Source organism: Entelurus aequoreus, linkage group LG02 (assembly GCF_033978785.1).
Source record: "Entelurus aequoreus isolate RoL-2023_Sb linkage group LG02, RoL_Eaeq_v1.1, whole genome shotgun sequence".
NCBI lineage: Eukaryota > Metazoa > Chordata > Actinopteri > Syngnathiformes > Syngnathidae > Entelurus > Entelurus aequoreus.
Window position 1 is genome coordinate 66,895,538 of NC_084732.1, and position 27,318 is coordinate 66,922,855.

Consider the following 27,318-nt stretch of genomic DNA (forward strand, 5'->3'; position numbering starts at 1 on the left):
AATATCACAAACAGTATATTGTATGACCTCCTGAGAACCAGTGTCCTCTGTAGAGGGCATTTGTGTTTTGCAAAACAGCTATTTTTTCCCCCAAATTATGTAACCCTGGTGCACCTGAGTGATCTTGTTGAGTCTCCTGTTAGTACATCTGATTTCAAACTCGGGACGGATTTGCAGCTGTTGCTGTTCTTCTTCAAAGTCAACCAGGTCCCACTCGTACTCCAACCGGGCTTGACGCCGCTTCCAGAACTCCAAGAAGAGCGTTACTGTTAATCAGAGTTGGAAGCAAAGAAGTGAATATAATTTCATTTTCCTCATTAAAGCAGGTTCTTGTGGTTTTTGTTTGTCAGAAATGCATACTGCATTCACCAAAGGTGTTACGCTCCAAGGAGGCACTTTGCCAACTATACCTATGAGAATACCCAATGCCTGCAGTGTGAAGAAGTACAAAACCCAAAACCAGTGAAGTTGGCACGTTGTGTACTAAATTTTAAATAAAAACAGAATACAATGATTGGTATTCACAGATGTGAAAGTCAATACACCCCCATACCATCACAGATGCTGGCTTTTGAACTTTGCGCCTATAACAGTCCGGATGGTTCTTTTCCTGTTTGGTCCACAGTTTCCAAAAACAATTTGAAACGTGGACTCATCAGAACACAGAACACTTTTCCACTTTGCATCAGTCCATCTTAAATGAACTCAGGCTCAGCGAAGCCGGTGGCGTTTCTGGGTGTTGTTGATAAATGGCTTTCGCTTTGCATAGCAGAGTTTTAACTTGCACTTACAGATGTAGCGACAAACTGTAGTTACTGACAGTGGTTTTCTGAAGTGTTCCTGAGCCCATGTGGTGATATCCTTTACACAGTGATGTCGCTTTTTGATGGAGTACCGCCTGAGGGATCAAAGGTCACGGGCATGCCGCTTATGTGCAATGATTTCTCCAGATTCTCTGAACCTTTTGATGATATTACAGACCGTAGATGATGAAATCCCTAAATTCCTTGCAATAGCTGGTTGAGAAATGTTGTTCTTAAACTGTTTGACAATTGGCTCACGCATTTGTTCACAAAGTGGTGACCCTCGCCCCATCCTTGTTTGTGAATGACTGAGCATTTCATGGAAGCTGCTTTTATACCCAATCATGGCACCCACCTGTTCCCAATTAGCCTGTTCACCTGTGGCATGTTCCAAATAAGTGTTTGATGAACATTCCTCAACTTTCACAGTCTTTTTTGCCACTTGTGCCAGCTTTTTTGAAAGATGTTGCAGGCATCGAATTCCAAATGAGGTAATATTTGCAAAAAATAACAATGTTTCTCAGTTCAAACGTTAAGTATCTTGTATTTGCAGTCTATTCAATTGAATATAGGTTGAAAAGGATTTGCAAATCATTGTATTCTGTTTTTATTTACGATTTACACAACGTGCCAACTTCTCTGGTTTGGGGTTTTGTACATAGCTCGCCAGGAAACCTGACTTGGGCATAATTACACTGGCACGTTGATCTGGCTTTTAAGCAGCACCAGTGCAATACATTGCTCGAGTGTGAAACACTTAACTGTGAAAATCTGTCCTCTACCCGAGTGGACACATGGGTCACACTGAGGTTTCTACACAGTGCGAGAAATTAGAGTTAGTCACTCACCCCAGATCCCCATGAATATGGCAAAGAACACAGTCCCCTCATTGTCAAACAGATGGGATTGCTGGAAGGGAGAACATCACATGGGGTCAAATTATCACAGACGAGGAGGTGCTGACTCAGCAGGTTTCATTGACTTTATCGCAGACAGTAAATTGTCCTGAAATGTAAACACGGTACTCCTCAAAAATAATTACTGTATGTTACCCAGGATGAAAGACACGTAGAGTTGAGTTTCCAGAAAGAGCACTTTTTGTCACATAGTGGGCACATCACGATACTGCCTCCAATACTGGCGTCACAAATCTCTTTGCTGAAAGGACAGAGCAAGAGAAAGTCAAGGACATGCAACAATCAAGCATGCAGCTTTCAATAACAGGCATAGTTGCAGCGGTATCTCGGTTTTATTTAGGATTGTGTTTCAATAGGTCCTAATCGTACGAAACTTATAGCAAGTTTCCCTTAGGAAATAATATAATTTCAATTAATCTGTTTCGGACAACCAAAAATATTAACGAAACATTATAAAGAATAATTTTAGTTTTAGATGCAGACAACTATAATGGGTGAAATTATACTGAAGCATCGATGTCTTATAGAACTCAAGGAGTGATACTCAATGCCTCAGTAAATGCGCTTCCGTTGGCAGTTTTTCGCAAAATAAAAGCGATATTTCTAAAATCTTGACAAAGTACATTTGCGACTTGTCTGTGTTTCCAATAAAGGGTACGTTTTTTTCGGGTCTCCCTATGTCTAGCATTAAAAGATTAGAGTTGGTACAAAATGCGGCTGCTAGACTTTTGACAAGAACAAGAACGTTTGATCATATTACTCCTATACTGGCTCACCTGCACTGGCTTCCTGTGCACTTAAGATGTGACTTTAAGGTTTTACTACTTACGTATAAAATACTACACGGTCTAGCTCCATCCTATCTTGCTGATTGTATTGTACCATATGTCCCGGCAAGAAATCTGCGTTCTAAGAACTCCAGCTTATTAGTGATTCCCAGAGCCCAAAAAAAGTCTGCGGGCTATAGAGCGTTTTCTATTCGGGCTCCAGTACTATGGAATGCCCGGTAACAGTTAGAGATGCTACCTCAGTAGAAGCATTTAAGTCTCATCTTAAAACTCATTTGTATACTCTCGCCTTTAAATAGACCCCCATTTTAGACCAGTTGATCTGCCGTCTCTTCACTGCTCTGCCCCCCTCTCCTGCGTGGAGAGGTTATCAGGTGACTACAGATGAAATGCTAGCTGTTCAAAGACAGGACCCGGGGTGGACCACTCCTCTGTGCATCAGTTGGGGACGTCTCTGCACTGCTGACCTGTCTCCACTCAAGATGATCTCCTGCTGGCCCCACTATGGACTGGACTCTCACACTATTAACTACATCCACTCGACATCCACTGCACCGTCGCCCGGGGGCGGGGGTCCACACATCTGCGGTCCCCTCCAAGGTTTATCATTGAGTTTTTTCTTGCCCTGATGTGGGATCTGAGCCGAGGATGTCGTTGTGGCTTGTGCAGCCCTTTGAGACACTTTTGAATAAGGACTATATAAAAGCCCCCTTGACATTGTTTGGGCATGTCAGTCTTCTCCGAGCCTGCGGCCTCTATTTCCGGGAAGGAGCCGCGAGACGGCCCAGTGCGCAGGTTCGGTTTTTAGGTGCACCTCTGAAAAGTGTTTTCCTCATGGTTTTGCGAAACACTTCAATATTGAAACATCTCAAAAACCACCTCATGAGAGGCCACAAATGTTTTACCGATATTTGAGAGGTTTTTCGAAATATGGGTGTTTCCATTGCCAGCTTCTTGTTGCAACATTTAAGTTTGCACATTTCTAGGGGTACTGGAAATGCAGCTATTGTGACCAATACAGCTGCTGGTTCATTTGAATGTGACACGCCAAACTGAAAGCAAGCACTTCTTTCGGTTTGCGGGTGACTGCTCGTACTGAATGAAGTCGCCGCCTACGACATCGGTTTTCTTCTCCATCATCGATCAAGATGGAACTAAGAAAAAATGAAATATTCGAAGTGTGGGATCATTTATTCGTATAGCCCCAAATAAGGTAAAAATGTTGCATGTTTCATATTCCTTTTTGCGCAGCTATTTGTTAAAAAAAACAACAACAAAAAAAACAATAACATTTGCTTACTATCAATTTTATTTGCAGGTCAAATGTGATTACTTTTTTAATTCAGGATGACCGTTATAAAACATTAACATTATCAGTGCAATGTCAATATAGGTAGTGAGTGTGCTCTACATTCGTTGAGTTATTTACTCATCACTACAACAACAAAGCAAAATACATATGAATGACGAATGAAATGAATGGATACAAATGTAATACAACTTTTACCTTTATTGAAGACTTTTATTTATTTTATTGAAGACTTTTGTCAGCGGAAAGGGGAGGGGAGAGAGTGACCCGAACGACATCTTGGTACTTTGCTAAGAGTTCTTTCATGAATTTAATAGTGCTTCTCACCTTCTTTATCACAGTGCTTTGGCCCCGTGGTGGCTTATTTTGCAGTTGTGCTAATTTTTAAAAAGTACAGAAACTTGAGTCATCATCGCATGGGATTCTTTGTTTAGGCACGCGTTTTCGTGAAATGACAGGCGCCATATTTGGCAAGATAAACAAGACGGTGTACAAAACCCAGGGCAAAACGTTTTTTATCAAAAATAGAATTCAACGAGAAGTGGTGCATACGAAAACCGAGTTAGCACTGGTTTTACATTTGTATTTAGGTAAACAAATTTTGGGCAGGCAGATATCATTTCTACGGATCACTACATACAATAAGAGTTTTAACACACAGAACTGCAATAATAATGAATGTATTCTTCTCATACCAACCTTGATATGTTGTCGTCATAGCTAAGCACCCCGTAGGTGAAACATATAAAACCCATGACGGCTGCAAAGAACAACATCTCAGTGTAGAAGCCCAGCCACGCAAAGTAGATGCCGATCTTTTCACCGTAGTATTTCCTGGGAGCACAGTTGACTCTTTAACAGCTCGTCTGAATGCTTCTCCTTAAATTAAAGACATTCTGGAAACAGACAAATAGCGGCGTCATACCTGATGAGGTTAAGCGGCTGTTCTTTGTAAAAGCAGAGAAACCTGGCCCAGTGCGTGTACAAGTTGAAGCGCTCGCTCTCACATTCAGCATCTCTTGCCCTCTTCCAGTATCGACACTGAAAAAGGACATTTGATTAAGAAATAGAGTTTGTTAATGTTTGGAAAGACAGATACAGTATCAGAAGTGTTCAACTAGTGGAAGTGACATTTTTGCTGCAGGAATCCTGTTACATAAAGTATTGGAAATAAAAATAATTGTTATGGCATTTAGTACAAATGGCTGAATTATCATTATTTATCATAATCAGCATTAGGACAAAAAGGGGTCCTTAGAAAAAAACAAAATCATTTTCTTGTAAGGGGTTGGTGGTCCCAAAACGTTTGATAACTCCTAATATAAAGGATCTTTGACACGTGTTTTTGCACTAGGTCCTTAAACTACTACAGGCCTGAAGATATGGAAATATCGTTCACTTCTTTATGACTGTTCAGTCTGTATGACTCTATTCATGACTGTATTTGCAACTTGCTGAGGTAAAAAGACGAAAATAAATGACAAAAACAAAGCAAGAATAATGGCAAAGGGAAATGTCTGACTAGCCTGTCCTTAATAAACAATGTACTGTAGCTGAATAGCCCTGTTTTAAATGGATTTATATGTAAACAAACACATTAGTGCTGTCAAACGGTTCATTTTTTAAATCAGAATAATGATAATCACATGTCTTAATATTGATTAATTGCGGCTAAAGGGGCTGTTTGCAACATTTACACAGATGCCTATAGGGCGCCATTTTTTCCAATGTATTTTACACGGTATATCCCGCCCTTTTCTGGCTTCTCGTACGAACTACGTATGTACGTAACATGTGCACGTGGATTAGCTTTAGGTGAGGTGTTGTTGGCTAATAATAGCAATGTGGATAGTTAGTGTTAGCGGTCATTGAATTAATAGTCTTTCATAACAACAACATGACTGCAAATGTTTCTTTGCTTCTCCTGGACTTCTTTTGCATGTTTGCACACGTGTTGACGAGACCGGGTGAGGGATAGCCGTAAACATCAATCATTTTATTTGGTCTGGTAAAAAATGTAATTACATACATTTTTTAATTGCGAAAAATGTGGACAAATGTCGAACAAATGTGTTGTGTTGAACAACGAATGGTAACACGAGCCAGCCAGCGGTGTTCTTGTTACATTTTTTGCTTTGAAAAATGTAACTGTGAGGAAGTTGCAAACAACATATTTAACTACTTGCTTGCATAATTAAAAAAAGATCCCATCTGGAGAATGCAGTCTCCGATCATTCTCGGTAAGATAGTTAGCTTGTTAAATGTGTAAAAAATACATTTAACCAACATTTTAGCCAAAGTCCGCGAGATAAACTTTGTCGTTATGCCTCTGTGCAACTATAAAATATATATACACTACCGTTCAAAAGTTTGGGGTCACAATGAAATGTCCTTATTTTTGAAGGAAAAGCACTGTACTTTTCAATGAAGATAACTTTAAACTAGGCTTAACTTTAAAGAAATACACTCTATACATTGCTAATGTGGTAAATGACTATTCTAGCTGCAAATGTCTGGTTTTTGGTGCAATATCTACATACTGTAGGTGTATAGAGGCCCATTTCCAGCAACTATCACTCCAGTGTTCTAATGGTACAATGTGTTTGCTCATTGGCTCAGAAGGCTAATTGATGATTAGAAAACCCTTGTGCAATCATGTTCACACATCTGAAAACAGTTTAGCTCGTTACAGAGGCTACTATACTGACCTTCTTTTGAGCAGATTGAGTTTCTGGAGCATCATATTTGTGTGGTCAATTAAACGCTCAAAATGGCCAGAAAAAGAGAACTTTCATCTGAAACTCGACAGTCTATTCTTGTTCTTAGAAATGAAGGCTATTCCACAAAATTGTTTGGGTGACCCCAAACTTTTGAACGGTAGTGTATTTTTAAGAAGAAAGTAGATAGCTTTGGTGTTGTTTTGTTTGTTTTTATTGCTGCAATTACTCTGTCATTTATTTACAAACAAATCAATATTTTGTATTTCCTTGCTTTAAAATGGATAAAAGTTATAGTTAGGGTAACTGCCGGCCAAACTATTGGCACGCAGTTGGAGGCGTTTGTGTCAGTGAGGGATAGGACACTGGACAAACTGCTGGCCATCATGGACAATCCTGCCCACCCGCTCCACCAGACAATTGAGGGACAGCGGAGTTCATACTCCAACAGGCTCCTTCAGCTTTGTTCCCACAGTGTTCGATTCAAGAACTCCTTCATTCCGCACTCCATCCAGCTGTAAAATCACTCGCCATACAGCAATAGATGATATCTGTCTATTACCTGACACTTTCTATGTTAGCTACTTCTCTTTGTTTTTAATGTCTATTTTCTATTTGCTGCTGGATTTACTCTCTATTTTATGCTGCAGCTGTCACATATACTGTAATATTGTACATGGTAATTGTTATATATTGTTTTTATTATATGATATAGACATAATATAATACATCAGTATATATAATATACTGTACATATACTATGTAAATATTAGGTATATATGTTATATTTTATATCGCTATATTTAGTCTATTTATACCTGCATAGTCCTTTCCATCCTTAGACTTTCCATCATTGTAACTGAGCTACTGTGTGGAACAATTTCCCTTGTGGATCATTAAAGTTTGTTTAAGTCTAAGTCTAAGTTATTATTTTTTGTAACGGCATACCTAATCAGCAGCACAGTTACAGTAAAAATCAATAATTCTAAATGAAGTAGTCATCTTTACTGTTAGCTAGCGAATGCCTAAAAGTATCCAAAGCTGAATTTAAAAGCCGATAGCCACTAAAAAGGTGTAAGCTTTATAATCCGATTTGTCAACTAATTGTTAAACTAGTCCATGATGTTAGTTGCATTCCTATTCTAAATACTATAGGCCTGATTTACTGAAGGTGTACGTGTACTAAAGCATGTGCAAACTTGATATCACACGCAAAGCAGACCTAATAAACGTGTGCATTGTGTCTCTTAAGTGAGCAGAATATGGAGCGCAATCCATTTTGCGTTTCTGTCTTAAAATATGCAAAATATACGCTGATCATCAAAAGGCCCACATTACTGGGAGGAGCGCAATGTGATTTATCAACACACATTGTAGTTTTGTGAGGACTATTTTGCGTTTTATTTAGCACGTTTGAAAAGGACACGCGAACTGACAACAGTTTCACACACGGCGCTGCAAAGACGCACGATGGACAGAGAATCCTGCGTCCTATGTACACTACCGTTCAAAAGTTTGGGGTCACATTGAAATGTCCTTATTTTTGAAGGAAAAGCACTGTACTTTTCAATGAAGATAACTTTAAACTAGTGTTAACTTTAAAGAAATACACTCTATACATTGCTAATGTGGTAAATGACTATTCTAGCTGCAAATGTCTGTTTTTTGGTGCAATATCTACATAGGTGTATAGAGGCCCATTTCCAGCAACTATCACTCCAGTGTTCTAATGGTACAATGTGTTTGCTCATTGGCTCAGAAGGCTAATTGATGATTAGAAAACCCTTGTGCAATCATGTTCACACATCTGAAAACAGTTTAGCTCGTTACAGAGGCTACAATACTGACCTTCCTTTGAGCAGATTGAGTTTCTGGAGCATCACATTTGTGGGGTCAATTAAACGCTCAAAATGGCCAGAAAAAGAGAACTTTCATCTGAAACTCGACAGTCTATTCTTGTTCTTAGAAATGAAGGCTATTCCACAAAATTGTTTGGGTGACCCCAAACTTTTGAACGGTAGTGTATACGTGTCAACATATTTGGACTGTGAGTAATAAAAATTATTAGACATATCATCTATTCAGCAACATCCTTTTATATTTCATAGCGGTTGGATGACTTAAGGGGCTGATTAAAACAAATTCATTTGCTGCGTTTTGGTATCATTTTATATATTTTTTAATGATGTTTTACATAGAGTATATATTACTAACATACAGTACAGGCCACAAGTTTGGACACACCTTCTCATTTCAATGCGTTTTCTTTATTTTCATGACTATTTACATTGTAGATTGTCACTGAAGGCATCAAAACTATGATACCTGTGAAGTGACAACCATTTCCGGTGACTACCTCTTGAAGCTCATCGAGAGAATGCCAAGAGTGTGCAAAACAGTAATCAGAGCAAAGGGTGGCTATTTTGAAGAAACTAGAATATAAAACCTCCTCTCTGAGCTGCCACCTTACCGTGGTAGAGGAGTTTGCGTGTCCCAATGATCCTAGGAGCTATGTTGTCCGGGGGCTTTATGCCCCCTGGTAGGGTCTCCCAAGACAAACTGGTCCTAGGTGAGGGATCAGACAAAGAGCAGCTCGAAGACCTCAATGAAAAATAAAACCTATGGACCCAGATTTCCCTCGCCCAGGCGCGGGTCACCGGGGCCCCCTTCTGGAGCCAGGCCCGGAGGTGGGGCACGATGGCGAGCGCCTGGTGGCCGGGCCTGTCCCCATGGGCACAGCCCGAAGAGGCAACGTGGGTTCCCCCTCCAATGGGCTCACCACCCATAGCAGGGGTCATAGAGGTCGGGTGCGATGTGAGCTGGGCGGCAGCCGAAGGCAGGGCACTTGGCGGTCCGATCCTCGGCTACAGAAGCTAGCTCTTGGGACGTGGAACGTCACCTCGCTGGGGGGGGAAGGAGCCTGAGCTAGTGCGCGAGGTGGAGAAGTTCCGACTAGACATAGTCGGACTCACTTCGACGCACAGCAAGGGCTCTGGAACCAGTTCTCTCGAGAGGGGCTGGACTCTCTTCTACTCTGGCGTTGCCGGCAGTGAGAGGCGACGGGCTGGGGTGGCAACTCTTGTTGCACCCCGGCTCAGAGCCTGCATGTTGGAGTTCAACCCGGTGGACGAGAGGGTAGCTTCCCTCCGCCTTCGGGTGGGGGAACGGGTTCTGACTGTGGTTTGCGCTTATGCGCCAAACCGCAGCTCAGAGTACCCACCCTTTTTGGATTCACTCGAGGGAGTACTTGAGAGTACTCCCCCGGGTGATTCCCTCATTCTACTGGGGGACTTCAACGCTCATGTTGGCAGCGACAGTGAAACCTGGAGAGGCGTGATTGGGAAAAATGGTTGCCCGGATCTGAACCCGAGCGGTGTTTTGTTATTGGACTTTTGTGCCCGTCACAGATTGTCAATAACGAACACCATGTTCAAACATAAGGGTGTCCATATGTGCACTTGGCACCAGGACACCCTAGGCCGCAGTTCCATGATCGACTTTGTAGTTGTGTCGTCGGATTTGCGGCCTCATGTTTTGGACACTCGGGTGAAGAGAGGGGCGGAGCTTTCTACCGATCACCAACTGGTGGTGAGTTGGCTGCGATGGTGGGGGAGGATGCCGGACAGACCTGGCAGGCCCAAACGCATTGTGAGGGTTTGCTGGGAACGTCTGGCAGAGTCTCCTGTCAGAGAGAGTTTCAATTCCCACCTCCGGAAGAACTTTGAACATGTCACGAGGGAGGTGCTGGACATTGAGTCCGAATGGACCATGTTCCGCACCTCTATTGTCGAGGCGGCTGATTGGAGCTGTGGCTGCAAGGTAGTTGGTGCCTGTCGTGGCGGTAATCCTAGAACCCGTTGGTGGACACCGGCGGTGAGGGATGCCGTCAAGCTGAAGAAGGAGTCCTATCGGGTTCTTTTGGCTCTCAATTTACCGGTCGATCTACGTTCCCATCCTCACCTATGGTCATGAGCTTTGGGTTATGACCGAAAGGACAAGATCAAGCGGCCGAAATGAGTTTCCTCCGCCGGGTGGCTGGGCTCTCCCTTAGAGATAGGGTGAGAAGCTCTGCCATCCGGGGGGAGCTCAAAGTAAAGCCGCTGCTCCTCCACATCGAGAGGAGCCAGATGAGGTGGTTCGGGCATCTGGTCAGGATGCCACCCGAACGCCTCCCTAGGGAGGTGTTTAGGGCACGTCCGACCGGTAGGAGGCCACGAGGAAGACCCAGGACACGTTGGGAAGACTATGTCTCCCGGCTGGCCTGGGAACGCCTCGGGATCCCCCGGGAGGAGCTGGACGAAGTGGCTGGGGAGAGGGAAGTCTGGGCTTCCCTGCTTAAGCTGCTGCCCCCGCGACCCGACCTCGGATAAGCGGAAGAAGATGGATGGATGGATGGATGGATGGATGGATAGAATATAAAACATGTTTTCAGTTATTTTACCTTTTTTTGTGAAGTACATAACTCCACATGTGTTCATTCATAGTTTTGATGCCTTCAGTGACAATCTACAATGTAAAAAGTCATGAAAATAAAGAAAACGCATTGAAATGAGAAGGTGTGTCCAAACTTTTGGCCTGTACTGTATATCTCATATGATAAAAATGTATTGAAGTTTGCATTTTTTGCATCTTGAGCAGTAGTGAAGCCTCCCTCTCATGCACCTTCAGCGGTAAAAAAAAAAAAAAAAAGGAAAGGAAAAAGTGGTGTCAATGTCGATGCACTGAACGACTGCTTCTAAAGTGCTTACAAAAAATGGTAAAAAGTCTCCTGCTTGTTTGAAAACAGAGCAAAATGCCACAAGTAGGAGCATTGTAACAAAATGATTGAGTGTCTCTGTGGTGATGCCAAGCATAGGACACGCAAAATCCACATTTAAATAAGGCGGGGCACTTTTCGATTGCACATGCACTTTTAGTAGATCTCAAGCAACGTACCCACTATTAAATACCGTACACGCTATGTTATAGATTGCATATGCTGTTTAGCGCGTGCAATCTAACCCCATTTGTGCAACAGTTTCCTAGAAGAGATCTAATAATGGGCAATTAGTGAAAAATTCTCGCATTTCCCCTCATACGCATGTTCTTTCCTCTAACGTGACTTACATCATGAAGTGGGAACGCTGCTGTATACGTCCCATTGCTGAGTAATCGCTTGATCCCAGTCTTGTCCCTATCTTGTCGTCCATCCTTGTAATACGGACATCGAGCCAAGATGTAGTACACCTGGAAGAAAAAAAAATGACATCAAAATTTCAACCCAAGACACTTTTATCTTCCCAACAAGGGGTGTCGAAGTAGGGGTGTAAGTGAGTATGTTGGACCCTGGGCTTTTGTAAAGTTTGAAAATTCGCTTTCTCACATTTAATAATGTAAGTATGTTACTATTAATTTATAATATAGCCATGAAAGTTCAAAATTGCCTATATCCTCTTATGAAAAATATGACATTGTTCAGTCCACGTGTATAGCTGCAAACCCAGCTTTGAACACTTTACTTAATGCGGACGTCATACAGTCATCAAAGCTCACCTTTAAAAAAGCATTCACACACAACACGAACATTTTGGAACAAAAAGAGATGATAGAAGAAAGGTAAACAATATAATACGTCTATCTGTGGCAGCACTAGAGAACGCATTGCACATAACATAACCATGTTGCGTTCAAAGACCCTTGATTAAAGTTATAAACAGCGTCACTAAGTTTTCAGACAGGGGGATCCTTAACTCTCAAAATATTCACTAATAATAATATATGCATGTATTATTATGATTCGTTGTATCCATCCATTTTCTACCGCTTGTCCCTTTCAGGGACGTGGGGGGTGCTGGAGCCTATCTCGGGCAAAAGGCGGGGTACACCCTGGACAAGTTGCCACCTCATCACAGGGCCAACACAGATAGACAGACAACATTCACACTCACATTCACACACTAGGGCCAATTTAGTGTTGCCAATCAACCTATCCCGAGGTACATGTCTTTGGAGGTATTGATGATAACCGTACGTCCATCCATCCATTTTCAACCGCTTGTCCATTTTTGGAGTGGCGGGGGGTCGCTGGAGCCTATCTCAGCTGCATTCGGGCGGTAGGCTGGTGTATCAGAAAATCTCTACTACTGAAGTAAAGGAAAACCTGACAGATGTATAATCATATTTAAGTCAGTAATGGCAGGTTATATGATTATTTAAATTCATATTCTGGCCATTTTATTTGAATTTGTTCACAAAATGTTTTCTTTTTTTTTCCTTTTTAAAAAAAAACAAATTATTTAGGGGGTGTATCCAGATACATTTTACATATGATAATCTCATCTTTCAAAAGTTAGGTTTTTACATGTTAAAGTTCAATTAAAGTACCAATGATTGTCACACACACACTAGGTGTGGTGAAATTTGTCCTCTGCATTTGACCCATCCCCTTGTTCACCCCCTGGGAGATGAGGGGAGCAGTGGGCAGCAGCTGTGGCCGCGGCTGCAAATCATTTTTGGTGATTTAACCCCCAATTCCAACCTTTGATGCTGAGTGCCAAGCAGGGAGGTAATGGGTCCCATTTTTATAGTCGTTGGCATGACTCGGCCGGGGTTTGAACTCACAACCTACCGATCTCAGGGCGGACACTCTAACCACGAGACCACTGAGTAGGGTTTTAACAATCTGGGGAATCAACCAAATCCATGTAACAGTTTTTTAGTGCATGTTAACATGCCAAGTGTGTATGGGGCGACATTTTTTGGTTTAGGGTGGGAAGCGGGGCCCTTTAGGGGTCTTGTGCATTGTGGCCCAGAATTTGGCACTACACCCCTGCTCCCAACCATACGTACGGTAGGAGGAGTTACTCGAGGATGAATATAAATCTACAGCCTAAACAGGATACAAGCAAGATAAATCAACTTAAAAATTAGACACACTCACAATTCTGTTCCTTGTGGAAGGTGGGAAGAAGGTTTCCTTGTCATTAATGAGGAAGAAGTCAGTCTTGCGTTTGTCAAAGGGAAAGGTGAAATAATCTGGCTGGGGGTACATGATGTGCTCCGGCAAGCGGAAAGGATGCGAGAGCCACTCCAGAGGAACATCCTTGCCATGAGGGATATCACTAGCTTTGAAAGGAACCTTAATCTTCAGCACATCTGCATAAGTGGCCAGAACATCCCATGGAGCATGGATCTTCAAGAAGTATGTCTTTTGGTCTTTGGAGTCCTAATGGCAGTGTAGATGAGAGACGAGATAAGAACTCTAATGCATTCTTAACAAATCAATTAGCAGTCAGATTGGCAGTTTCATGTTTTCATTTCCAGCCTCCCCTTTAAGACTTTCCCCACTAATATATTGTGTTATTGTTTATCTTCCTCTAGGTGGTGCAAGTGCACTGTGTTTGATTCCCTTACAGATTTGTCTTCTGTCTCCAGCTCCAGTCCTGCTTTCTCAAGGTTGGCCTCGAACTCCCTCCTCCTCTCCTAAGGACAAACACACAGAGAGAGAAAACCACAAGAATGAGAGCAGAACAGGCTCTTAACAGGCTGACCATGTTTCCCCTTTTTTCTCCTTTGTCATCCATCTTGGCATGTGCAACTCCGCAAAGTCGGGCCAAATTTGACATACAGTCACTTTTTATCGGATGTAAGCTACTTTTTTTATACCATAACAATGTAAAAGGTTATTATAGTCTGCCCTCACCCACGGCCACTTTCTATTGTAATTTGAGTACATTCATGTATTGTCGCATTTGAAGCAATAGCAATGTTGATACTAGAGGTAATTATTATTATTCATTATCAATGTTGTTATTTGTATTGGTATTTTATTGCTGCATTTATAGTGCAATAACCCTTGTTATTTCTGTATTATTACTATCTACTTCATTAACACGTTCTTCTTTATCATTTTTGGTACCATATTTGTATATAATCGTATTTGCTGATGGAGTACTGTTGTTTTTGTTTTTTGTTGTTGTTGTCTCACTCTGTCTTATCACCCTCTTGTCCCCGCAATTTTCCCTTTATGTGTTCCTTTTTACATTTTTTCTATCCCCTCCTGCTCTGGTCTGTACAGAAGATACGGGCATCTACATCAACAATGAAATAAATGAGTGGCTGGGATAGGACATATAAAAAAACAAAAACAAAACAAGTGTTTCAATGATGGGGATAAGTGTAGCATACCATGGTTGCTTCTGAAAAAAATACAGTTAAACATGACGAAAGTTAACATTTACAAATTCTTGTAAGTGGTTTTGAGTTTTCTGCAATCATAGCAATGTAAAACCAAATACTTTTATGTAAGTATAGTATGTCATAACATGTGCAATAATCACCACATTTAAAATGGCCAATGAGCAACAACAAAATATACAGTATTCTAATTGTGATTGGCACCCTGGTCACACCACTTAAAACAGCAAAGATTAATATTTCCTCCACTAGGGGGCAGCAAGACTGATGACAAACACTGATGACTATGCAAACCTGCAAATTGCTTAGTTGTTACTTGGCAACATCATTATTCATTTGGGGTTTCCCTTTTGTCTACCAGGCGGATTCAAGCCAGGGATTACCTGGACTGAAAGAAGCATGAAAGACATAACACACATGTAGAATATATAGATACTGTCTCATGGAACTCATGTATCAACACTGAAGAACAACACTACAATACAAAAGCTGGATGAACAAGAGAATTTGGAATTGTAAACTAAAAATGACACCCTTTTCTTTTTGTTTTGTTTAATTCAAACTGGCAGCATGTATCAAATATGTTCAGTAGTTAAGAAAAAACAAAGACAAAGAAAGCCTTTTCATTTGAGGATTGGAACGATGATGATCAAAAACACCTAGAGACGTTTATGTAATTGATAAGGAAATTATAAATTGAATAATTTTCTATACCGCTTGTGCTCATTAGGGTCACGGGTGAATCTCAGCTGACTTCGGGTGAGAGGCAGGGTACACCCTGGAGTGGTTGCCAGTCAATCGCAGGATTCATTTAGACAAACAACCATTCACATGGATGGACAATTTTGAGTGTACGGTTTTGGAATGTGCGAGGAAGCATGCCAACTGCATGTTGATATAGATACAAGGGAGATTAGAACCCTCTAGGCCACCAGTTATGAAAAGAAGTTATTAAGGATATCTCAAAACCATTCTTATGCAGTGGGGAAAATAAATATTTGACCCCTTTGAGGGGGGACTGCACTTTTAGGAATTTTGCCCAGCATCCACAATCCATATGTGAGACAAGAACACACGTATTTGCTTTTTGTATGTATTATGGTAAAAAAAAGAAACTGCTCGTAAGAGGGAGCTAACAATACAGGTAATGGGGATACGATCTCCTCCGACAATAAAGCCCTCTAAAAACATCCAAAAACCCTTAATAATATTTTATACATACTGTAAGTGTGTAATGTAGTAACATGCACATTCATGATAACATGTAATGTTTTCAGTATTTTTTCTCATTTTAAGCATCGCTGTTACTTCTTTCAGAGGCACATTAATTTCACACAAATCCGCTACACCTCCCTGATACCGAAGTACATGTCAAACTACTTCCTTAACGTAAATGACCGCCATAACCACAACTCCAGGGGGAGCTCCACTAACCACGTTAAACCCAGATTCTGAACTAACAAAGGTCTTAACTCATTCTCTTTCTATGCCACATCAATGTGGAATGCACTCCCAACAGGTGTAAAAGAAAGGGCATCTCTATCCTCCTTCAAAACCGCAATAAAAGTTCACCTCCAGGCAGCTACAACCCTAAACTAACACCCTCCCTGGATTGTTAATAATCAAATGTAAACAATCAAATGCAGATACTTTTTCTTATGCCTTCTGATCTCTCTCTCTCTCTCTCTCTCTCTCTCTCTCTCTCTCTCTCTCTCTCTCTCTCTCTGCCCATTTCTCTGTTCTAACCTAACCCCCCCCCCCCCACACCCCGGATTGTAAATAATGTAAATAATTCAATGTCATTATCTTGTGTGATGACTGTATTATGATGATAGTATATATCTGATAGTATATGTCTGTATCATGAATCAATTTAAGTGGACCCCGACTTAAACAAGTTGAAAAACTTATTCGGGTGTTACCATTTAGTGGTCAATTGTACGGAATATGTACTTCACTGTGCAACCTACTAATAAAAGTCTCAATCAATCAATCAAAACAGAGACTTACAAAGTAAGTCTCACTCCTCAAATAAAACTATTTTTTTCCCAGCAATGATGCAGTGGTTTTTTAATGTTTTTAAAATGCTTAATAGGCAGAATAGAACTTATCCAAATTGCCTGCATTGTTAGCACCTTCTTACTAGCAGTTGTTTTACTATTTAGAACTCTCAGAAAAGAGAAAGACCTGTGTGTTCCTGTCTCACATAGGGAATGTGGATGATAGGTACAATTGTGAAAAAAAAATAAAAGTGCAGTTCCCCTTTATCAATGATTTGAACAGTCCATGCTGTTTTAGGTTTAAATTAACATCCATCCATCCATTTTGTACCGCTTGTCCCTTTCGGGGTGGCGAGGGTTGCTGGAGCCTATCTCAGCTGCATACGGGCGGAAGGCGGAGTACACCCTGGACAAGTCGCCAACACAGATAGACAGACAACATTCACACTCACATTCACACACGAGGGCCAATTTAGTGTTGCCAATCAACCTATCCCCAGGTGCATTTCTTTGGAAGAATATTTAAAACAAATCCTGAAAAATATACCTTTAAATAAAGCTTATACATTAATGTATTTATATTTGATAGAAGCAGATATGGATTGTATCTCAATGCACAGAGGTCAGGAATATATATCTTGTAGTCGGTCATCATACTGTGTGTGCAATACTGTATGTTTGAGATCAACTATACCATTACCAATGCTGCCTCTCCATTTCCACCAAGCTTTATGGTAAGCAAACAGCTAAGCTCCTCAGTCTTAATGCTCTTAAAGCCACTGCAAGACTCAACAAGGGGCCAAACACCAAGCAGCTACAAAATGTTCATTGTATAAATAAATACAATGATTCATTATTTTAATGTACAGCTCTTTCAGCCCTCAAAGTTTTTAGCACCCTCAAGTGCTGGAGCAGACTTCTGTAATCTACACACGACAGCACTCTGATTATGAGGTTGGGGGTGGTGCTGGTGCAAACATTTGTCGGATACAGGCTCTGAAACGGCTCCTGGTAAATTGGGAATATTGCTGCAAATGTCGTACTCAAACCTATTTGCTGGGAGCATGATAGGCAGTCTTCTCATTTCCACTGTGTAAATAAGCTCAGCTGCAACTTTGCAAAATAAGTTCTCTCTGTATTCAGCGGTAGTTGTAACTCACGTGACGTTTTCACCATTTTTTTGTTCAAATATCTACACAATACAGAGAGTAAAGTGTACTTTTGTTTGTTTCATGGTTATGCCAGGGGAACATGTGTTAGTGTCATCACTTCCTTTTTGTGGTATCCTGTATTCCTTTTCTAGATTGTGTAATTAGACTAAAAGCAGCACACTTTGTCACTTTGCCAACGCCAACAATGCTGAGCGGTCAACTAAAGACTGACAGTTCTGTTACCTGTTTCTTCTCTCCGTCTTTGTCGTCCACGTAAGACAACACAAAGTCGATCCGCCGCACACCGTCCCGAAAGAACACAGTGTCTTTGTTTGGTTGGAGCTTCTCAGTCTGTAAGACAAACGGAGAGCAACGTTACATACAAAGGAGATCCATTAGACACGTTCCCAAAACTGGATACGCCTTACGGCAGGGGTCGGCAACCCAAAATGTTGAAAGAGCCATATTGGACCAAAAATAAAAACAAAAAATCGGTCTGGAGCCGCAAAAAATTTAAAGTCTTATATAAGTCTTATAATGAAGGCAACACATAATGTAAGTGTCTATGTTAGTTACATTAACCTACTATCAAAGGCTGACGCAAATCTCCGTTGACAGAAAAGTTGTATTTTAATTTGTATTCTACACATTTTTGCAACATTGGAAATCATTAGTCAAATGGAGGCTTCTCAGAAGGTGAGATAACTCCTGGTAACGGCTGTCTTAGAATGGCCAAAGGCATAGATGTGTGTGTCCAAGTTTAAGGAAACGGCATACATATACTGTACATATACATTCGCTGTACACACATATACACATACTGTACATATACATTCACTGTACAAGCACACATACACATACTGTACATATTCAAGTACATATGCACACATACACTCATGCACATAATCACGTTTCATCAAACATACATTAACGTTGTTGCCCTAGGGTAAACTGGGTATAACACATGGCACACTGACAAAGCTTAACCTATTGTTACTATAACAATCTACAAGGTTAAGGTTGCTTCTCTTTCTTCCCCTCCATTTTTCTGCATTCTTTCGTATCTCAAGTTATCATTACGTATATGTATTGTTGCATTTGAACAATTGTATTGTTGATAATAAAGGTAAAGTACTGGTATTGTTTATTATCAATAGCACTATTTCTATTGGTATTCATATTGCTCCATTTTTAGTGTAATAATGCTCAGTTCTGTATTTTTTTTTAAATTTTCGCTAACTGCTTATTTGCTATTACTTTTACCATCATATTTGTACATGTCGTATTTGCTGATGTTGCTCTGTTGTTGTTGTTGTTGTTGTTGTGTTTGCTGTTGTTGTTTTTGTCTCTCTGTCTAATCCCCCTCTTGTCCCCACAATTCCCCCCTCTGTCTTCCTTTTTCTCTCTTTCTATCCCCTCCTGCTCCGGCCCGGCTGCACCAAATGATAATATAAATACATTTAATAAAGTCAAAATACAAGTAAGGCAACAAGAGAAGTATCCTACACTTCTCTTTTGTAAAGTAAATCTGAACAGCCGATATGGGCATCTACATCTGCTATATGATTTGCCCGAGAAGCTGGGCAGGACATAAAAAAAAAAAAAAAAAGGAAACGGCAGGCTGTCTTCTTCTAATGGATTTATTACAATCTTTGCAAGCTGGGTAGCGTTTGCTGTGGTCTGGAACAACATGGCACACAAACAACTATAAGAAATGCAGCCAATATTACATACAGATAATGTGTCATGAGACATGCAAATATAAATTAAATACACAGAGGACATAAGTGAAGGAAATTAAATGAGCTCAAAATATACCTACAAACGAGGCACAATGATGCAATATGTACATGCAGTTAGCCTGAATAGCATGTTAGCATCGATAAGCTTGCAGTGATGGATTGACCAAATATGCCTGATAAGCACTCCAGCAAATCAATAAAATCAACAAAGCTCACTTTTGTGCATTCACGCACAGCATAATACGTTTGGTGGACAAAATGAGACAAAGAAGGAGTGGCATAAAACACGTCTTTCTGTGGCAGCATCGGAGAAAGTTGTACATGTAAACAAACTACGATGAGTTCAAGGATCGCTGAAATTAGTAAGACAAAACGGTGCTTGCCAAATACTCTCATCAATGAAGCGTGGATAACATAAACAGTGGGATTTCTAACAATTACGAAGGTTTGTGTCATGTTTAATCTCCTACAGAAAATATATCAAAACCAAAAATATATATTTTTTCTTCATCTTTTTCCATTTTCACGCACAAAAGAGGTCCAGGGAGCCACTGGGCGGCGCTAAAGAGCCGCAGGTTGCTGAGCCCCGCTTCAGGGGGTAAGTGAAGAAAAATTAAAAATAGCGTGACTACATTGATGTCTGAACGTCATAGTTATGCAGTACGCTTGAATGCCTCATCAAGTGAACTGCACAGGGCACAGTGCTTGTTGATCCTGCACAGACGCGAAGAACAGAAAATAAATTACTCATGTTCTTAAATAATTACAATACTCCTGGTACTGGCAGGTGATAACGTTTTCACAGTAAAATATTTTATTGTGTTATAATCATGTTTTGTTCTGTTAGTTTGACTACCTCAGTTCTGTTTTCAGCACCCCTGGGTTTGTGTTTTGGTTTCTATGGGTGCTGATTAGTTTCACCTGCCTCTGATTAGTGTTCGGGACGCTTACCTGCTCCTGGGCACTAATCAGAGAGCTACTTATTCCTGTTTTTCGCCACAATCAGTTTGGCTTCCTTGTTTGCACTACGCAACATTTAACAACGTCTATTTTGGATTCCTATGCCTGTTTGTATGCTAAGCTTTCGCACTAGCCTTTTCCTTAGCTTTGCCTCTCGTGCTATCGGCACGCTTGTTTTTGGTTTTCTGCATTTCCTGCACATTGCCTCCGGAGTTTCCTGCTGCATCTTGGGAGAACGACCCGCGCATAACCATGTGACCTCGTCGTTACATATTGTGTGCTTACTGGGCCTGATCGTTCAATGAATCGAACGATCAATTGAAATAAATAGAAAACATTGCCATTTTCAAAACTTAACCGCACCGTTGTTCAGCGAAATTAAGCGGACTTTTACAGGATCTCGCGAATCCGTGCATAATCATGTGATGAGGTAAACACTGAAATAAATACTGCGGAACGTCTCGAGCTTTGCCGTCCATCAGTACCCCCAAGGCGGGCGCGTCCTAGAACTTGATTTGACTCGTGGAAAAGACGACAGCTTTGACTTGCAGAAGGCAAGGCAAGGCAAGGCAACTTTATTTGTATAGCGCTTTTCATACACAAGGCAGACTCAAAGTGCTTCACAGACAACAAAGTGAAATGAAAGAAAATAAAAGCAAAATTAAAATGCAGACAATGAAAATAAAAACAGTGCGGACGTTAAAAGTTAAAAGATTAAAAGATTTAGCTGAAAGCTAAGGTGAACATAAAAGTCTTCAGTCTAGTTTTAAAAGTAGTCAGAGTTGGGGAAAGTCTGACATCTTCAGGAAGTTTATCCAGCTATTTGTTGCAGAGTGACTGAATGATGCTCTCCCTTGATTTGAGTTTACTCTGGGAACCGCTAACAGATTGGTCTCAGAAGAGCTTAGTGATCTAGAGGGCTTATATAGTGGGAGCATATCAGTAATATACTTGGGCCCTAGACCATGTAGTGATTTATATGTGAGCAGGAGGATTTTGAAATCAATTCTCTGATGTACAGGGAGCCAATGTAAGGATTTAAGAATTGGTGTAATGTGCGACAACTTTATTTATTTTTTACAACAACAACAGTAGCAGCATCTTTGGCGAGTATTGTAGACACACACAATTCCCATGAACCACGCTCCTGCTACCCTGGCCCCTGTATGAGCTGGCATTTGACACTGCTATACAGGTACCTGGGTTATGCCTGTATAGCAGGGGTAGGGAACCTATGGCTCGCGAGCCAGATGTGGCTCTTTTGATGACTGCATCTGGCTCTCAGATAAATCTTAGCTGACATTGCTTAACACGATAAGTAATGAATAATTCCGCTGGAAATCACAGTGTTAAAAATAACGTTCAAAATATAAAACATTGTCGTGCATTTTAATCCATCCATCCGTTTACTACCGCACCTGTTCAAGGTTGCCGGTGGCTCAGCCAATCCCAGCTGTCCTTCGGGGTAATGGTAGGAAGTATTTTATTTATTATTGGTTAGCTTCAGAATAACAATTTTATTAAAAATAAGAGACTTATTATGCTCTAAAAATGTTGGTTTTACTTAAAAATGCACACATTTAGTTGTATTCAGTGTTAAAAAATATTATATGGCTCTCACGGAAATACATTTTAAAATATTTGGCTTTCCTGGCTCTCTCGGCCAAAAAGGTTCCCGACCCCTGCTGTATAGGATTCTTTAATTTTTGACCTCCAGAATCAGCATTTGGGTAGACGAGGTGAAATCACATCTGAAAACCTTTGACAAGTTGACTTCATGCTCGTCCTCGTCCATTAGGAGGTTTAAAAGTGTAAAATACGAGCCAATATTTAATTTGAAAGTAATACGGATCATTAATTTTGTGTTAGTCTAAATCAGGGGTCGGGAACCTTTTTGGCCGAGAGAGCCAGGAAAGCCAAAAATATTTTAAAATGTATTTCCGTGAGAGCCAAAAAATATTTTTTAACACTGAATACAACTAAATGTGTGCATTTTTAAGTAAAACCAACATTTTTAGAGTATAAAAAGTATCTTATTATTTTAAATAACATTGTTATTCTGAAGCTAACCAATAATAAATAAAATACTTCTTACCATTACCCCGAAGGACAGCTGGGATTGGCTGAGCCACCGGCAACCTTGAACAGGTGCGGTAGAAAACGGATGGATGGATTAAAATGCATGACAATGTTTTATATTTTGAACGTTATTTTTAACACTGTGATTTCCAGCGGAATTATTCATTACTTATTGTGTTAAGCCAGGGGTCGGCAACCCAAAATGTTGAAAGAGCCATATTGGACCAAAAATACAAAAACAAATCTGTCTGGAGCCGCAAAAAATTAAAAGCCATATTACATACAGATAGTGTGTCATGAGATATACATTGAATTAAGATGACTTGAAGGAAACCAAATGACCTCAAATATAGCTACAAATGAGGCATAATGATGCAATATGTACAAATAGCTAGCCTAAATAGCATGTTAGCATCGATTAGCTAGCATTAATGCAGTGACCAAATATGTCTGAATAGCACTCCACACAAGTCAATAACATCAACAAAACTCACCTTTGTGCCTTCACGCACAACGTTAACAGTGTGGTGGACAAAATGAGACAGAAAAAGAAGTGGCATAAAACACGTCCTAGAAAGTCGGAGAAAGTTATACATTTAAACAAACTGCGGTGAGTTCAAGGACCGCCAAAATTAGTCGGACAAAACGGCGCTCGCCAAATACTCGAATCATTGAGGCATGTTTAATATAAACAGTGTGCTTTATAACAATTAGGGAGGTTTGTGCGATGTTTTTCCTCCTACAGAAACCATATTAAAACAAAAAATATATTTTTTCCCCTCATCTTTTTCCATTTTTAATACATTTTTGAAAAGCTCCAGAGAGCCACTAGGGCGGCGCTAAAGAGCCGCATGCGGCTCTAGAGCCGCGGGTTGCCGACCCCTGTGTTAAGCAATGTCAGCTAAGATTTATCTGAGAGCCAGATGCAGTCATCAAAAGAGCCACATCTGGCTCGCGAGCCATAGGCTCCCTACCCCTGGTCTAAATTGAACCGCGGCGACCGACAAAAAAAGAAGCCCTGCCTAGATTTAGCGACATGGTGGTGACGTTCCGCAGGCGCTGGAAATTGACACATTAACTTGAATAAAAACGTAAAGATGGCGTTTCCATCCTGTGGAAATCAGGGATTAGTCTCTTGTTTTCAAACACGGTGCACAAGTGTTTACTCTGTGTATCGCTGTCAGCATCAAAGCGTGTTTATTTAATAGCAGAATTAAATGACCAGAGTGAATCCTCTTGTCAATCATCCACAGCCTTTGTCTCGGTGTATGCAGGCGGGACCGCTAGCTTACGTACACAAGATGCACGGACTATGAGCCTCTCTATTCGCTACCTACTATTGAGAAGCACCACAAGGTAAAAAGAATTAGGGGGAAAAACAATCATTGCATGGCCATATTTCCATAGCATGTATGTAGCTGAGCCGCATCAGAGTGGTCAAGGAGCCGCATGCGGCTCCGGAGCCGCGGGTTGCCGACCCCTGGTTTAGGACAATGAACTTTTTGTTTACCTTCCATTTACAATGGTAAAAATAATGACAAATCAAGTTTTTTTTTTTCATTTTAAGGGGTTACTTGATTTATTAGTATTACTTAATATAATTACATGGTTGAGTAAGTTGGTCTAAACATATTGCTGTCATTAATATTGTTTTGTGGCAATAATTTGTCGTAAAATACATCGTCCAGCAAAATTTGTTATCGGACCAGGCCTAGTGCTTACAGACACTTGTTTGTTTTTAAGTCTGCAGGAGTAGGAAATACCTAAAGCGGTATGCAACGGAAAAGTTTGGGAATCAATGCATGTATACCAAAATTACACACCAAAAATAAAACATCTCTGTAGATAATATTATTGCCTTTAAGCTGAATACAGAAAAGAAAAGACATGACGAAATAAACAATTTATAGTTATTTTAATTTGATAGAGTAATGGCTTCACAACCATCTAGCAAAGTGGTGTTTTGGTGATACAACCTTACTGTACTCCGCTTTGGAGGAAAATTACATGTCTTGTTCAAGTGTTCAACATATGCTGTACAAAAACCACATAAGAGTTAGTGCTAAATATACTGCAGTCTCAACATATTATTATACACCAAACATTTGATGGAGAAGGATAGGAAGGTTCTTTAATTTAAAAAAGAGCCGCCTCAAAGCGTTTCTACTGCTGTTTGTAAAAGAAAGAAAGAACTACTCTTAGGTCGCTCAGTACAGTAACACAAATATATTTGTGCAGAAGACAGTCCTTGCAGGATTACCGTATTTTTCGGACTATAAGTCGCAGTTCTTTTCATAGTGCGACTTATAGTCAGGAGCGACTTATGTGTGAAATTATTAACACATTACCGTAAAATATCGAATAATATTATTTAGCTCATTCACGTAAGAGACTACACGTATAATATTTCATCCGATTTAGCGATTAGGAGTGACAGATTGTTTGGTAAACGTATAGCATGTTCTATATGTTAGTTATTTGAATGACTCTTACCATAATATGTTACGTTAACATACCAGGCACGTTCTCAGTTGGTTATTTATGCGTCATATAACGTACACTTATTCAGCCTGTTGTTGACTATTCTTTATTTATTTTAAATTGCCTTTCAAATGTCTATTCTTGGTGTTGTGTTTTATCAAATAAATGTCCCCAAAAAATGCGACTTATACTCCAGTGCGACTTATAAATGTTTTTTCCCTTCTTTATTATGCATTTTTGGCCGGTGCGACTTATACTTTGGAGCGACTTATACTCCGAAAAATACGGTACACAGACTTTTTTTGGTGAATGTTGCTGAATAAAAAGTGCCTTTAAAATGTTGTGGCAGCGGTTTAAGGCTAATTGTTTTCAATAACATTGCATCAGCTTGTAATTTTATGTATTTATTAAAAATGTTTTAAGAGTTCATCAACCTCAAAAGGCATAGGATTTCTACACATTTTTGTATTTGTTTATTTGAAGGACAATGTGCAGTTACATTAAGAAGATGGTTGCACCAGATTTAGCACCATGATAATTTCCATCTGCAGTCCTTTTATGGTGCATCTAACATCCACAATAAAATTACACAGGATTGAAAATACACAATATTAAAATTACATAATGATACAAAATTTAAAATACAAGTACAATACATAGAGGGTATGTGAATTACAAATCAGTGGGCGGTCAAGTTTCAGTATTTTAGCAGCTTCATTTAAAGTGCAGAAGTATATAAAGTGCAGCAGGTTTTATCAAAGTCCACATACAGTGCAGTAGCCATCAGATGGTACCCATAAGGGTATTATTCAATAGCCATATATCCCATTGATATTGCATACATAAAAAAGTTTGCGATGTTACAAGATTGGAATGGTACTCTGGTGGCCATTAGACTACTCCCGCCAGGGTATCATCTGATGGTCAACTGCCTGCCGGGTATTGCTAATGTGAGCAGGACTCGTGGTCTAAAAGCCAGTCTTTGACTGCTTGTGAGAAGCCGTGAAAACTAGAGTTGTTCTTTAGATTGTCTGGGAGACCATTCCATTATCTGATGCCTTGATATGAAAAGGCTGATTAGGAGAAGGTAGACTTTCTTTTTGGAACATTACAGTCACCCTTGGATACAGACCTTAACACTCTGCTTGTTAATTGCGAGCGTAGCTGTACAATAAAATGTGTTTTATTTGTTCTATTACAGTACAACAGTGTAGCGAAACCTCACTTATAAATAGAAACTAAAAGACAGTAAAAGCACATCACTCCCAGAGTGGTGTATGGAGTATGAATAACTCGGTTTCAGGCGATCTCCTCAATGATTGATCAAATGGCACTCAAGTAAATACAGGTTGCCATGACTACTAGCAACTTCGAGCTGATGCTATGTGTTTGCGTAGCTTTCTCGTTACTTTTTCGCTGTGTAAAATTGCAAGGGGTTGCTCCACCCGCCATAATTGTGGAAAGCTTGTACAAACTCAGTTTCCATATGAGTTGGGAAATTGTGTAAGATGTAAATATAAACGGAATACAATGATTTGCAAATCCTTTTCAACCCATAATCAAATATCTACAAAGACAAGATATTTGATGTTCAAACTAATAAACTTTATTTTTTTTTGCAAATAATAATTAACTATGAATTTCATGGCTGCAACACGTGCCAAAGTAGTTGGGAAAGGGCATGTTCACCACTGTGTTACATGGCCTTTCCTTTTAACAACACTCAGTAAACGTTTGGGAACTGAGGAGACACATTTTTTAAGCTTCTCAGGTGGAATTATTTCCCATTCTTGCTTGATGTACAGCTTAAGTTGTTCAACAGTCCGGGGGTCTCCGTTGCGGTATTTTAGGCTTCATAATGCGCCACACATTTTCAATGGGAGACAGGTCTGGACTACAGGCAGGCCAGTCGAGTACCCGCACTCTTTTACTATGAAGCCACGTTGATGTAACACGTGGCTTGGCATTGTCTTGCTGAAATAAGCATGGTAACGTTGCTTGGATGGCAACATATGTTGCTCCAAAACCTGTATGTACCTTTCAGCATTAATGGCGCCTTCACAGATGTGTAAGTTACCCATGTCTCGGGCACTAATACACCCCCATACCATCACAAATGCTGGCTTTTCAACTTTGCGCCTATAACAATTCGGATGGTTCTTTTCCTCTTTGGTCCGGAGGACACGACGTCCACAG

At 40.4% G+C, this 27,318-nt stretch overlaps 1 protein-coding gene across 2 annotated transcripts in view; it reads right to left on the reverse strand.

The window, feature by feature from the left end:
* Nucleotides 1-27,318, reverse strand: part of ano5b (anoctamin 5b) — a 117,843-nt gene that overhangs the window by 14,804 nt on the left and 75,721 nt on the right. For both annotated transcript variants that reach the window (XM_062030939.1, XM_062030946.1), the window contains 9 exons: nucleotides 18,104-18,211; nucleotides 13,927-13,995; nucleotides 13,454-13,738; nucleotides 11,641-11,760; nucleotides 4,743-4,858; nucleotides 4,517-4,651; nucleotides 1,856-1,961; nucleotides 1,652-1,712; nucleotides 115-266 (listed from right to left, as the gene is read on the reverse strand). In XM_062030939.1, the coding sequence (XP_061886923.1) occupies nucleotides 115-266; nucleotides 1,652-1,712; nucleotides 1,856-1,961; nucleotides 4,517-4,651; nucleotides 4,743-4,858; nucleotides 11,641-11,760; nucleotides 13,454-13,738; nucleotides 13,927-13,995; nucleotides 18,104-18,211 (1,152 nt within the window). The remainder of the gene's footprint in view (nucleotides 1-114; nucleotides 267-1,651; nucleotides 1,713-1,855; nucleotides 1,962-4,516; nucleotides 4,652-4,742; nucleotides 4,859-11,640; nucleotides 11,761-13,453; nucleotides 13,739-13,926; nucleotides 13,996-18,103; nucleotides 18,212-27,318) is intronic.